The sequence below is a fragment of the Cavia porcellus genome, unplaced genomic scaffold (genome assembly GCF_034190915.1).
Source record: "Cavia porcellus strain 051 isolate PalLab524CR breed Dunkin Hartley unplaced genomic scaffold, mCavPor4.1 scaffold_7, whole genome shotgun sequence".
NCBI classification, from domain to species: domain Eukaryota; kingdom Metazoa; phylum Chordata; class Mammalia; order Rodentia; family Caviidae; genus Cavia; species Cavia porcellus.
Genome location: NW_026947490.1, coordinates 21651937 through 21666403, shown reverse-complemented (window position 1 = coordinate 21666403; position 14467 = coordinate 21651937). Strand labels below are relative to the sequence as shown.

Below are 14467 nucleotides of genomic sequence, written 5' to 3'. Positions count from 1 at the left end.
ATTACAGGAGTGCACCACCATGCCGGGCTAATCTCACCTGTCCATTAGTCCAGCAGCCTTGCTGAAGTTAACTCTGGCCCTCCTCAGTTGAAAAGTCTTCCTTAGCTCCTTACTGCCCGTGGTTTAAAATCACTGTGCCCACGGTCGCTCACATAAATTGTGACACCAGTCACATGGGCCTGCTTGGGAGTTCCTCGAAGCAGGCTTGGCACTCTGATGTCTAGGCTTTTGTGCCAACCAGTCCCTTCACCTGGGAGGCTCTTTTTCAAGTGACCAGCTAATTCCCTCATCTTTTGTGTTTCAGTTTAGAGGGTCCCTTCTTCCTACATAATCTGGAGCAGGGGACTCTTCTCTGGAGCACCACAGCCCTTCCCATGAATCAAAATACAAGGATGGAATAAAAGATATTCCAGATATATGTGATACCAACCAAACTTGTGTATAGTTGTGATCCTGAAGGGCCCTCCAGGGGTGCAATGATGAGCCTGCCAGGTAAGCAAGCACCCCTTCCAATCTCTGTGAATACTTGATATCATACCTGCCCTGGGTGCAGGTATCCATCCCTGCATAATTATGTCACTATAACAACCAGCTCTGTTAGTATGTACCTGCGTGTCCTTGTAACCCACATAAGAGCTGGAAAATGTGTGTCCCCATGTGACTGCGGTCCCTACGTGGTAGCCTGCGTTTAAGAAAAACACTCTTAAAAAAAAAAAAAAAAAGAAAAACACTCTTAGCCCCTGTTCTAGGCTCTGGACAATCAGGTAGGTTTGCTTCACACAGATGCCTGTCTGGCTTGCCCCCCCACACACACACACACAGGGCTCCCAGTACCAGGTGGGGGCTGTAGCTGGCCGGCTTTCCCGGGCTGGGCAGCATGGGGGCTGCGCTGCAAGGGTTGATGCGCTTCTCCTTCTGGCGCCGGTTGCAGAACCAGACTCGGATCACTTCCTTTTCCATGTGCAGCTGCTCAGCAATCAGCAGGATCTCCTCTGAGGTAGGCTTCTGGTTCTGCGGACAGAGGGCTGCTTAGTTCCGGCCCTTCCTTGTGCCACCCCTCTAGAGGGTCCACCCCTGAAGGTGAGAGCTCACCGCTAGAAAACTCTTCTCTAAGGCGAAGCGGACATTCGTCTCAATGCTGGTCCTCTTCTTGCGTCTCCGGCCGGGCAACCCATCGAAACCCAGGCTGGGGCTGCTCAGCTGGTTGGGACTGGGCAGGCTTGAGTCCACAGACATAGTCTCTGTGCCGGGGGAGCAGATGTGGGTTTCAGAAGCCACTTCCCTAGGCCACCTCTGGCCCGCCTCCTGCCCTCCATGACCTGGGAGCCTCCACCCAGCCCCACCTGCATCATTTAGCCACTTCTCCAGCAGGGGCTTCAGTTTGCACATGTTCTTGAAGCTCAGGTTGAGGGCCTCAAAGCGGGAAATGGTCGTCTGGCTGAAGTCATTGCCGTAAAGCTTGCCCATGGCCAGGCCTACATCACCCTGGGCCAGTAGGGTGGAAATAGGGCAGAGATCAGGGCAGGGCCTTCTGGCACTGGGCTAATCTGTGAACTAGCAGGACATACCACCCCACACTGCCCATCGCCTGGCTGACAAGGTGGTCCCAGACCTGCGTGAAGCCCAGCTTGATGCGGCGTTGCTTGAAGGTTCGGGCGAACTGCTCCAGTTCCTCCAGATCACTGGGCTCCTCGGGATGGGATGGCGGCTCCAAGCATTTAGGGGGCTGCGGGTGTGAGAAGTGCGAGTCGGGCAGCGTGGGGCGGGTCACGGCCTGGTCAAGGTGGGGCAGGTGGATGAGTGGGGTGCAGGATGGAGGAGCAGGGTGATGCTCAGCAATGGCTGTGTGGTCCCCACTCCCTCCTTCCAGTCAAGCCTCTCCCTACAGACTCCCATCTACCTGCCCAAGGAGGCCTCTCCACACTCGCTGTCCAGTTGTTCGAGGTTTGACTGTTGCCTCACAAGGGGCAATGCCTGGGACTCTCTGCCCTGATCTTTCGAGCTGCAAACTCTCAGAGGGAGTAGCTATAGCTTTACTCTTTCTCTGGAGCTGGAGCGGGGAGAGGTTTCATTTTTCCTCTTCACCAGCCACAAATTAAGGGCTGGTTCTGCCACTATACCGCTGGGTAATTTGGGGTAAGCTTCGTAACCTTCCTGGACCCTGCTTTTCCCTCCACACGATAGAAACCATCACTGCTGTCCCGTCTGCTTATTGGGGTATTGGGAGAATCGGGTTTGGAATAAGTGGGTTGTCCAAACCCACAGAATGTGCAACACCACCACTCCAGTGTTTGAGCAATGAACTGTGATAATAATGATGTGCTGGTGTCGGGTCACAGATGATAGGACAGGAAGCGCTCCGATCGAGAATGTTGACGATGGGGAAGATGATGCATGGTGGAGGGGGGAGGTATGAGATCTCGATCTCCTATTTAGTTTTGCAGTGAGTCTGAAATTGCTCTAAAAAATAGGTCTTAAAAATTAGTACATAGCATATAAAATAAAAGTGCTTACAAATGGACAGAGGGGACAGTTAAGGCCACTGACGAAGAAGCAACAGCTCTGTCTGTGAGGCTTCGTTGCCCGGAAAATAAAAGGTCTGAAGCAGGTGGTGGGTACAGCGAAGTCTGTCACCCAGGTCCTTGATGATCCAAGCCCCTGGAGCCCCAGAGGTTTTTGTGAAAATGAGAAGTTTTTCAGATTTTAGGAAGCCCGTCTAGGGCACAAATTATAGATGGTGTGATGCCTCAGTCAGGGTCAGGGGTCACCTCACAATCACACCTATGACTAGTCCTGCAGTAGCAGGATATCCCACTGAGAGGGATAAGGAAAAATCATTCATTGCTTCATGTCAGGCAGTGCAGTTTTAGTGCCCACATCACAAGCATACTTTGACTCTCGAAGCATTTTGAATTTCAGCACTGCAGCCAAGACCTGGAATGGTCTCTGAACTTTCTAGTCTTTATGAAATAGTTCATATATTTTTGTGGTTCTGGTGCTGGGCATTGAACCCAGGGCCTCAAGCATGCTCAGCACATACTCTACCACTAAGCTACTCTCCCACTCCTGCAGCCCTCAGAGAGTTTTGGAAGGGCTATAAAAAATAAGTAGGAAGGGACCAGGGATTTAGCTCTGTGGCACGTGTGCCTGCCTGACAAGCACATGATCATGATTTTGATCTCCAGTACCCAAGGGAAAAAAAGAGTAGAAAAAAATTTAAATGTATCAAAAATGTCTGTAATGTCAACATTACAGACTGAGGCTGTGACAGAAAGATCATTACAAGTTCAAAACCAGCCTGGGCTACAAAGTGAACCCAAGCCCAGCCTCAACAGCATAGTTATAAAAAGATTCTTCTTAAAATCTTAAACCCAGTGCAAGATCATAAGTTTGATCCTTGGTACCAAAAAAAATAAAATAAGTCTTTTTTTTTTTGTACCAGGGATTGAACTCACAATCTTGTGCTATCAGGCAAGCCCTTGAGCCACTGAGTGAAATCTCTAGCAATAAAATAAATTTTACAGCTGGGTGTGGTGACTCACGCCTGTAATCCCAGCACTCAGGAGGTTGAGGCAGGAGGATTATTATGAGTTCAAGACCAACCTGGACTACAGAATGAGCTCAAAGCCAGCCTGAACTGCATAGAGACCCTGTCTCAAAAAGAAAAATAAATAAATAAATCTTACACTCAGGCAGCAAACTGAAAGGCTTTAGAGTCCATGTGATGGAACACTGAGGTCCCTGGAGAGCAGGGATCCTATCTAAGGGTGCTTGTGTAATGGCCATGGGTCCATTCTTGCCAAATATTCTGCTTTGTGGAGAGAAACTGAAAATTGGCACTTTCTGAGAATTAAGTTGACCAAATAGGGGTCAGAGAACTCTCCAGTCACAGTGCTAACAGAGACTTCAGAGGCATTCCTAATATAAAGGCTTGCAACCTTCTGAAATGTTGAATGTTTGTGTAAATGTGCATTTTGGAAGAATGGAGATCAGACTGACATCCTTCATCAGACTCTCAGAGCTGTCCATGTGTCTGAAAGGTTTAAGATCCTACTAGTCTGGTTCAGTTGTCCTCATCCTCTAGTGAAAGGAGCTTGCCTCGATAGGAAATATGCCTTACTCGAGGTCCCACAGCAAATCCGTGGCAGAGTAGGCTGAGCCCCAGGGTCCCCAGTTGCTGTCTCAGGCCTGTGGCTGCGGGAAGGGAAAGTTCACCCCCTCACACCACCTGTACTCCCCCAGTCCTTAGCTGGCCCTGCTGCCAGCCTAGCCTGGCGCATTTAGTAGACAGCCTCACCTGTGTGGGAAGCCCGGCCCGGGGCTGGGAGGTCAGAAGAGCTCCCTGGGTTTGCTGAGGTAGCTGGAATAGATTTGGCGTCGGTAGCAGGCCTGGGGAGACAAAGGGGGACACACAGGGTGAGGGAGGCAGCTGAGAAAAGACCTGTGGAGGCACCAGGGAGGTGGTCAGTAGGGCCTTACCTGGCTGACTCTGCTGGGCCTGTGGCAGCAGGAACTGAGCAGGTGTCTGGAGGTGGTGGCCTGGCACAAGCACTAGCTGCTGGAGCTGCAGGAGCTGCTGTATGTCCTACAGGGAGGTGATGGACAGAAAGACGGTCTGAGTCCTGGCAGGGTTTCATCCTCTCTGCATTACCTGAGCCCCAAGGGCCTGAAAGCAGGAAGGAGGCGACCTGGCCCTAGGCAGGGAGGGATCGTCCCCCTGTCTGAGTAGCACTCTGAGCTGAGGGCACCCAGAGGCTTCTCAAACACAGGATCCCAGAGTGTCAAGTGGGTGGTCCTGCCAGGGCTCACTCTTTATCTTCTTTTTCCTTCCTGATGAAATTTTTGCCTTGTTTTACATTCCTACTGAATAAATAGACTTAAAAATAAAAGGTAAAGCAGAACAAGTCTTTCACCTTTTTAACACACTCACAAGGCAAATGATATTATTTCTGAATTTGCTTTAAAATTCTCAGAAAACACAGTGGGCATATAAATGTATGCAATACTGTTATGGGTTGAAAAAAAGGTATGATGGACTCCTCACCCCCTAGAATCTCGGGGGGTGATGTATTTGGAGATGGCATTTTTGCAAGAGATTAAATTAAAATGAGGTCACTGGAGTTAATCCTAATCCATTATGAGCAGTGACCTCATAAAAAAAAGGCAAATTTGGACCCAGACACAGCAAGAAGAAAGATATGAACAGGCATGGAACACGAGACCATTGATAAGTTGAGGAGAGTGGCCTAAAACAGATCCCTTCTTCCTAGCCCTGGGAATATGTCATGCCTACCAACCCCATCACAGATTCCTGGCCTCCAGAACTGTGAGGCAAGAAGTGTCTACTGTGACACCTTGTGCTCCTCTGTCACAGCAGCCTTAGCAAACCGTGATAGGCACTGTCTACCAGAACTGAACACACACCTCCTTATGACCCAGTAATTCCACTCGGGTTTAAACCACCTTAAATGCATGCATGTGTCCTCCATAGTCCTATACCAGAATGTTCACACACACCGTCTGAAATGGCCAAAACCTGAAGATGGCCCTGGTACTCATAGATAGCCCTACAAGAATGGGTAAATTCCACCAAGGTGATTCAATGAGAACACATTTGATTCCACTCAACAATGAGAATGAGCAGCCACAATCTAAAATGACATCCAATAATACAACTTCCCAAACACAGTATGTGAAAGAAGCTAGTCATAGTAGAGAACATTCTGTGTGATTCTGTGTGTGTACCACTTATATACTGGAAATTCAGGGAGCTTCTGGGTGCCCATTATGGGGGTAAGCAAAGTTTGTGGGTGCCCCCTGAGCTCTATACTTATGACTTGTGCATGCTTCTGTATTTGTTGTACGTCAGTAAAAAGATATATTTTTTTTTGGTCTTTTTCGTTTTTATCGGTACCGGGGATTGAACTCACAACTGCCTGCTTGCAAGGCAGGCGCTTATGCTGCTGAGCTAAACCTCCAGCCCCCAGTAAAAAGATATTTTAAGGAGAATGAGACAAGGAAAGAGGAAGAGGTAAAAATCCACCCCCTTCCAATTGAAATCCTATTTGCATGCAGGACTGGAAAAATCTTCCCATCTGTTGAGTTGAATTATGGGTTTGTTGTGTTCATTAAATCATTCTCCTTATCCTTGTGTCTATTTGAACATGTTCAAAAGAAAAGCATTGTATACACACACACACACACACACACACACACACACGCACGCATCCATAGGTGCACAATAATCACCTGGTCTATGAAGCCCTCTATACGGACGCCTGTGCTAATCTCCCTGACCTCATCTCCTCTGCCGTGTCCTTCTCTGGCTATGCTCTAGCCATTTAGCCTCGTTCTCTTTCCAAAAACACCAAGCTTGTTCCTGCCTCAGGGCCTTTACCATACTGTTTCCTAGTCTATGAGGACCCAGTTCTTACACAAATTATATAAATCATCCCACCACCATGTCCGCCTTCATGAATGCCCATTTCATCTTGTTTGTAAGACTTTCCACATCTTAAGGTGTAGCTCTTTCCATTCATAGCCTGCCACCCTCCCTCGCGTGTCAGCTGCACGACAGTGAGATCTTCCCCTGGGCGCCACTCTGTCTTCAGCACCAGAATCACATCTGGCTCTCAGTAGGTGCTCTGCACATGTATGTGCTGATCCAAGACTAATACATCATCATTTCCTTTGCAAATTCGATGCATACACAGTTGAAAGTTATGTTTTTTCCCCTTCTGTGAAATTTGCAGTGTTAGCAGATGCCCCTCAATTCTAGATGCTAATATTATTCTAAAGACCAATTTAATGTTCCAAAAAGTGAGCTAATTGAGAAAAAAAACAAAAGCAATTTGACAGAAAAGGCTCACTTCTCTAATATATAAATTATAATTTATAAATCCATAAGAGAAAAAAAACTAAAGACATAGTACAGGTAGGTCTGGGGAGGGCCCACAAGAGGAATAAAATCAGCACCAAGTGAGTACGTGTTCAGATCACCCACAGTACGATAAACAGAACAGTAACAGCACCAACTATTTTACCTCTCAGATTAGCAAAGATAAAAGCAGTGTGCAACGCAACACGTGGGAGTGTGAAAAAACAAACACTCTTGCACATGGCTGGTGAGGGGAAATCAAAACTACAAATTACATGCCCTTTGACTCAGCCACTTCACTGCGGGAAATTTACCTTAGGGGCACATGTACGCATGTACAAAATGACCTCCATGGAAGATATTCCCTGCATCAAATGGGATTCCAGCAAGGGCAGAAACCAGTTGGGCACATAGCAACAGGTAGACTACTATATAGTCATTAAAAAGAACAAGGGACCAGCCAGGGAGACCCAGAAAGAAATCTGCCTCTGCCTCTCCACCTTCCCTACCCATAAGCAATGGGACTTGACACAGGCTGAGATGATCATAACTGAATTAGGGACGCAACCTGACATTTGTGTTGTTTGATTGACTGTGCAAGCCTGGGGCAGGTAATCTGAGCAGCTATTTAGAGAGTAACAATATGCAATATAGTAATGATGATGGATTTCCTACTGTCCTATCAGTGTTCTCTTTCGCTTCATTTTACTGTTTTATTCCCTTTAACAAAAATAATAAATAAAAAGAACAAAGATGCTTTTTTGCAGGGAGTACTGGAGACTGAGCCCAGGACTTCACACTGAACTATACTCCCAGTCCTTTCTATTTTTATTTATTTTTGAAACAGGCTCTCATTAAATCACTGTGTATACTTCCTGCCTCAGCCTCCTATACCACACCCTCCTCGGGGGTGTTTTCTTCGTCCTGATACAGAACAATTTCCAGACTATTCTGCTGAGTGGAAATCTCAAGAGATAGAACAGTGGGTTTGATGTGCTGCGGTTGGTGTAAAGAAAAAACATCTAAGTATTTGCTTAATATATAGATGATATCTGGAAAACTATTTCTCTAAAAAGCCACACTGTAAATCCTTCTCCGTTTTGTGAATTTGGAACATTTACCTGGTCCAAGTAAATAGATTTCCCCATCCCAAACGGTACACGGTGAGCAACGTTCATTTTATCATCCAGTCATCTTAGAAAAGTTGAGTTGCTGCCTGCGCCCTGCAGGGGGCGCCGCTCTCTCAGTGTCCGCCAGGGGAGGGGCGCTCCCCCTGGCATTTGGCCGCGCAAATGCCAATCACCTTGGAATCTGCTAAGGGCTCTGAAAACCTCACCGTACAACCTCCAAAACCCAGTTGGTGCTGCCTTCCTCCTCCTGGCTCCACCGGCCCAGTAACCCCGGCGACTATCTCGCTCCTGGGAAGCTCAAGCTCCCGGGCCTTCCACTGACAATGGGTCCTTCTGAGCCCTGGGCCACAATTTTGGTTTCACATTGTGCCTTCTTTCTTTCTTTTTTTCTTCCTTTTTGTCTTTTTCGTTTTTATCGGTACCAGGGATCGAACTCACGACTGCCTGCTTGCAAGGCAGGCGCTTATGCCACTGAGCTAAATCCCCAGCCTCTTTCTTTCTTTCTTTCTTTCTTTCTTTCTTTCTTTCTTTCTCTCTCTCTTTCTTTCTTTCCTTCTTTCTTTCAGGTGAGTTGGGCGCGTTCATGATGGTATAGCTACAGACCTGCCTTCTTTTTCTCTCAAAGGCACTCTAAACTGATGCTCTTTAAGTCTCACAAAAGGAGACCCACTCTGCTCTGCGTGGCACTTGTTTTTTTGTTTGATGTTGTCCTGATTGTTTTCTGTTGGCACTGGGGATTTAACCTGGGCCCATTGCACTGAGCTACATCCCCAGTTTTTTTGTTTTTTTAAAAAATGTGTTATTTGAGGCAGGCTCTTGCTAAGTTGTCCAGCCTTGAACTCATGATCCTCCTGCCTCAGCCTCCCACAGTGCTGGGATGACAGGCACCACCATACCCAGCTCGGTGCTGCACTCTTCACAAGGCAATGCATTTGCTGATGTGCATTTTGGCTCTGCTAATTGAAACTCTAGCAGCCAGAAGCATGTCTTACTCTTCTTATATTCCACACCTTTCATGGGGCCTCAGAAGCCCCCATTAAGTGCCCACTGAATCGAATCTGACAAAACCGGAAATAAAGCCTTATTAGCAGTATAGAATGTGTGTGTGTGTATGCGTGTATATGTACCTTTCTTCATACTGAGCCACAATCCAAACCCTTTTGATTTTTTTTTTTTTTTTTTGAGACAGAAAGCCAGGCATAGTGGTACATGCCTGTAATTCCAGCACTGGGGAGGCCGAGGCAGGAGGATCGTTGCTGGGCTAGAAAGTGATCTCAAGACCAGCCTGAACTGCATAGTGAGACCCTGCCTCAAAAATATAAATAAATAAATAAATTTGAGACAGAGTCTTTCTAAATTGCTAATGTGCCAGCTTGGCTTGAACTTGGGGTCTTCCTGCCCAGCCTCCCAGAGTGCTGGACCATGCCCATTGTGCCAGCCATGCCATGCCATGTCACCATGCCCAGCTATTGCCAGTATTTTTCTTTAGTGTGTTGATGAAAATATTTACTAACTCATGTCTCCTCTGATCACGACTCTGAATGAAAACTCCGCTTTCTCTCCAGAAGCCTAGAAAAAAGATGCCTGCAGTTTTCCTTCTGAATCAGCAGGAGAAGGAAGAATCAGAAAATACATCCGGGATTGCACAGGGTCTTATGATAAGAAGTCCAAACGGAAAACAGCCATCCAGTGAATGAGATGGAGACTCAGGGGTCAGCTTTGATCCTCAGCTTCCGTCCTCTTCCCTGTTCATCCAGTCCACCCTCGTCTCTTACAGGCTCCTTCTCTCCACTGCCACTGTCCTGGCCCAAGTCACCATACGATCTACCCTGGCCACCCATTCTTCATGGAGGTGGCTACCTAGTAGGATGGAGTCCCAGACTTGCTTATCCTTGAATTCTCTGGTGTCTGACAAAACTGATCACTCTCTCCTCAGAATCAAAAATATGTAAAACATATAGGGCTTTACATGAAGTTAGTTGTATTGGAATCTAGTTGTTCTAAATTGTGACGTACCAATCTGTGGGCTCCTTCATTAGCATATTAAATAATAAGATCCAGCAATAGGGCTGGGCTTTAGGGTTTTTTTTTTTTTTTTCCTTTTTTTATCGGTACCGGGGATCGAACTCACGACCACCTGCTTGCAAGGCAGGTGCTTATGCCACTGAGCTAAATCCCCAGCCCCCGGTTTTTTTCTTTTTGAGCCAGGGTCTCACTATGCAGTTCAGGCAGGCCTTGGGCTCACTTTGTAGCCCATGCTGGTCTCAAACTTGCAAGGATTCCTTTGCCCCAGCCTCCCAAGTGCTGGAATTACAGCAATAGGTCTGATAAGTACCATAATTTCAAAGCAATGAGGAGCAAAAACAATACTTTAAGAGATTTGCAACAAGAAGAGAATATAAAGATCTCTGTGCATCCTATTAGTGATAAAGTCTTAGTAGTACCAACAATTTTCTGACCTGTTGCCTATATTCATAATAAAAGGAATGTACATTTTCAGTTAGAGGACAATAAAAATAGAGACTATTTTTCCCATCCAAGTTCATGGAACATGGAACCTCTGAATTCTATCCACAGACTCTTCCTGGGAACTGATCTGGTCCCTTTTCTAAAATATAAATAATAATAAAAATAAAAATAATAAAATAAAATATAAATAAAAGGCTTGATGGCTCCATGAGTAATCCTAGCACTCAGGAGGCTGAGGCAGAGGATTACTGTGAATTCAAGGCCAGCCTGAAATAGATATGTCTTCCATCACATCTGTAGTTGAATTCAACTCCCGGGCTTAGCTTTTCCTGCCCCAGCCCCCTGCTTGCCTCTCCGTCTGTCCACCTCCTGACCCTCTCACCCCTAAGCTTGGTCCAGCCACAGCAGTCTCTTTGCCGCCGCTGAAACCAGAAAGGTCTCCCCGCTGGCAGCGCCTCGCTGTTTCTCCTAGACCTACACATGGCTAATCTTCCTTTTCCTCTGCCACTCTGTTATGCCACATTCTTTTCTTTCTGCACCACAATTATCTGCCTCTTGTCTACCACGCAGGTAGCGCTACCATCAACTCCATGGGTGTACAGCCTGTTCACCTAATATCTGTCCACTAAAGGAGCAAAAGAACGAGAAGACTCTGGGTGATCGGTGAGCAGGGTCAGGACTGGATTCAGCCGGTAGGGGGACCCATTTCTCCATGCTCTAAAAACCTCATGGCTCTGTGTGGCCACTTGGGGGCGTGTGACACCCCAGTCCGATAGTGGAGAAGTTACAGTACATTGAACTATGCTGGGGAGAGGCCCCTGTGCAGCATTTTGCGGATCAACTGCTCTGTCTCTAACCTGCGAGGAAAACTGGCTCCAAGGTTAGCATCGCCCATGAAAGCTGAGCGGGAAAGGGACCAAGCCTTGCTATCACTGTATTCTAGAGCATATGGCTAACTGGCAATCAGTGCGTTCTCAATGAATGAATGAGGCAAAAACCTCAGAAAATATTAACTCTGTTTGGCCACAGCTAGAATGTCGGCTGAAGACTGGGGGGCAGAAAGACAGTTTATAAGGGTTAGGGGAGGGGTGCGATCGCTCACTTTCCCATCTGGGCTTGGTTCCACCTGGGGAGAGAGAAAGCCCTTAAGAGTAAACTTGAGGAGGCCCGGGCCCCAGAGCTGGCCAGCTGTGACATGGCCCAGGTGCTGCGCCTCACTCCAGTGCACAGGGCGGACACCCCATTCCCCTGTGACTCTGACCCCTGGAGGAGCCTCACACAGTGCCTGGGATGGTGTGGTGACACTTGTTTGCTATCCCTAACATGGCAAGTTGTGACAAGTTACGGACTCCATTCTGAAACATGGAGTTTCAGCTTCAGTCCAGAGCAGGGGTCTAAGCACCATGTAAATGATACTGTGAGCCATTATGCTCTAAATGTGGGAGGGAGGTGGAGTACCCGTCAATGAGTACGAAGTTTCAGCGAGGAAGAATAATGCTGATGTTTTACTACACAGTACGATGTTAACAATAACGTATATTTCAAAGTAGCTGGAAGAGGGAAAAAATCTGACACATGCCTGGAATCCCAGCACTCAGGAGGCTGAGGCAGGATTGCCATAAATTCAAGTCCAGTCTGGGCTACATAATGAGTTCAAGGCCAGCCTGATCTATATACCAAGACCCTTCCAAAAAAAAGTGAATATGGGAGGAGAGACAGAGACAGGAAGAGAGAGAAGGGAAGGAGAGGGGAGAGGAGAGGGGAGGGAAGAGAGGGAAGGGGAGGGGGGGAGGGGAGGGGAGAGGAAAGAAAGAAAATTTTTTGCAGGGCTGAGTATCAAAGCCCTTCTCACACATGCTAGCAAGCACTCTACCACTGAACTGTACCTGTGGATTTTAAATGTTTTTACCACACAGAAATGATAAATGCCTGAAATTATGCATATAGTAAGAAGCTTAATCTGCTCATTCCATACCATATCCGCTCCCTCTAGGGGCTCAGGTCCCCAAGGCCAGGTGGGGCTGATCCGACCGTCACAAGAGCTGGGCCACCCACTCCCACCTGGCCCAGCAGACAGGGTTGGTCCCCCTGGGCAGCAAATGCAGCAGTGCTGGCACTATTTCTGTCTGCCCCTCAACGAAACAGGGAGACAGAACCCTGGAGCTGGGCCCGATATTCCAGGCAGGGTTTCCAGTGATGTGAGCCAAGTGTTCCTATTTCTTTGTCAGGCACCTAGAGCTGAACTTTGGCCTGACTGATGCCTTTACTCCCACCCAGCTCACCCTTCACTACCTGTTGCCCTCAGCTGCCCGAGCCTGCCCTGGCCCCTCACTTCGTAGTTCTTGCTCCCACTTCCTGGAAGCCCCTCCTCTGGACTTCCACCTAGCACAGTCCTCCGCCCCCAGTCTCCTTGGTCCCCTCTGAGACACTCAGCTCCACCCAGTGTTTGTTAAACTTTATTTTCTATGATCCTATTAGGCAAACAGGGATCCCCCCCATTAGCACCTCCCCCCAATACAAAATGATTTTTTTTAAACAGCTAATGTAAATTTTTGGTCAATGCCAACCCCTACTCCAGACATTCTGAATACTCGCCTGGAAAGATGCCTTCCCTTTTCTTGGTTGGAAAACTGCAACAAAACATCTTTCATTGATTCAGTAAACATCCACATAGCCTCCTTGGTAGAAGGCATGCTGAGCTCTGGACAAATTACAGAACTGTATTATAAACAACCCTTTGTGGGTACAGGCTAAGAAATCCCAGGAAAGTATCCCGCAAAGTGTCTGACAGACATTATGGAAGAGGGACTTTCCTGGCATACTTGTGAAGTGACAGAGATTTTGAGTGCTTATTTTTTGTTTGTTTGTTTGTTTGTAGTGCTGGGGATGGAACCCAGGGCCTCACAAAGTCCGGACAAACTCTAGTTCGTGTGTTCTTCTGACTCTTTTTTGGGCTTCTCAGTATTTTTCAAATGAAATCTTCCTTAGCAATGCTGCTCAGTAAAGAGCCATGTGTGCCAGGAGGAAGGCAGATGGCACAGCTGCCACTGCAATCTCTGGGAACCCTGTCCTGAGAAGGAGACAACTAACTCAGGCAGCAGCCACCGGCTGTGTGGTTAGAGCCCCAGGCTCCCAGGCCTGGCCTCCAGGTCCTGCTCATAACATGACATGGGGATGTCATTATGCCCTACGGAGCCCTGGTTGAGGTAAGCATGCATGGCGTCCTTACAAGAAAAAAGACATTTAGATACAGGGACAGGCATGCACAGGAAGAAGGCCATGTGACATCAGAGGCAGAGGCCGGAGGGATCCATGTCCGTCCTTGGAACACCAAGGGCTGCTGGCACCACCGGAAGCTAGAAGAGGCAGTGACGGTTTTCCTCCAGAGCTTTCAGAGAGCCTGGGGCCCTGCTGACACCTCTGATTTTGGACTTGTGATCTGGGACAATATATTCCTGTTTTTTTTCTGTCACCTAATTGGTAGCCTTTTGTTAGGACAGCCCTAGGAAACTAACTTTACCACTAATTCATGATTCATTACCGGACACTCCAGAATGGGAAGAAACAATGCAGTGAATGAGATTCCTAACTCAGAGATCACAGTAGCTCCTTTCTGAAAGGGCATCCTGTTGGGTGCATCACAGGATAAGATGTAAAACACTGATGCTAATTCTCGGCCTTTCATTTTGTGTCCACACAAGTCCCATTCACGGGGGCACCTCTCATTTTCCTCACTTGTGGGCTGAAGACGATGATACGAACTCTCCCAGGAGGGTTCCCTCCCAGGAGGCTCTGAGCCGTACTTAGGGAGACTGTAGGGAGACGTACACCAGCCCTAGGCCAGGGCTCCTTAGTCAGGGTGGGACTGGACCCATCTGTAAGATGGGATGGCAGCAGCTCTCAGGGCTCACTAGGGTTGCTGAAACCTGCCTGGCACATGACTGCTAATCAGGAGGGTCAGGGAGACTGGCCGGCCCCCCCGCATATGCAC

General features: G+C 47.7%; 1 protein-coding gene across 18 annotated transcripts in view; it reads right to left on the bottom strand.

The window, feature by feature from the left end:
- Positions 1–14467, bottom strand: part of Pou2f2 (POU class 2 homeobox 2) — a 73041-nt gene that overhangs the window by 9008 nt on the left and 49566 nt on the right. For 10 of the 18 annotated variants that reach the window (XM_063252199.1, XM_063252200.1, XM_063252198.1 and 7 more), the window contains 6 exons: positions 4480–4585; positions 4298–4389; positions 1613–1774; positions 1344–1485; positions 1093–1241; positions 835–1011 (listed from right to left, as the gene is read on the bottom strand). In XM_063252199.1, coding sequence (XP_063108269.1) covers positions 835–1011; positions 1093–1241; positions 1344–1485; positions 1613–1774; positions 4298–4389; positions 4480–4585 — 828 coding nt within the window. The remainder of the gene's footprint in view (positions 1–834; positions 1012–1092; positions 1242–1343; positions 1486–1612; positions 1775–4297; positions 4390–4479; positions 4586–14467) is intronic. The other 8 variants (XM_063252201.1, XM_063252203.1, XM_063252210.1 and 5 more) reach the window with 1 other exon arrangement.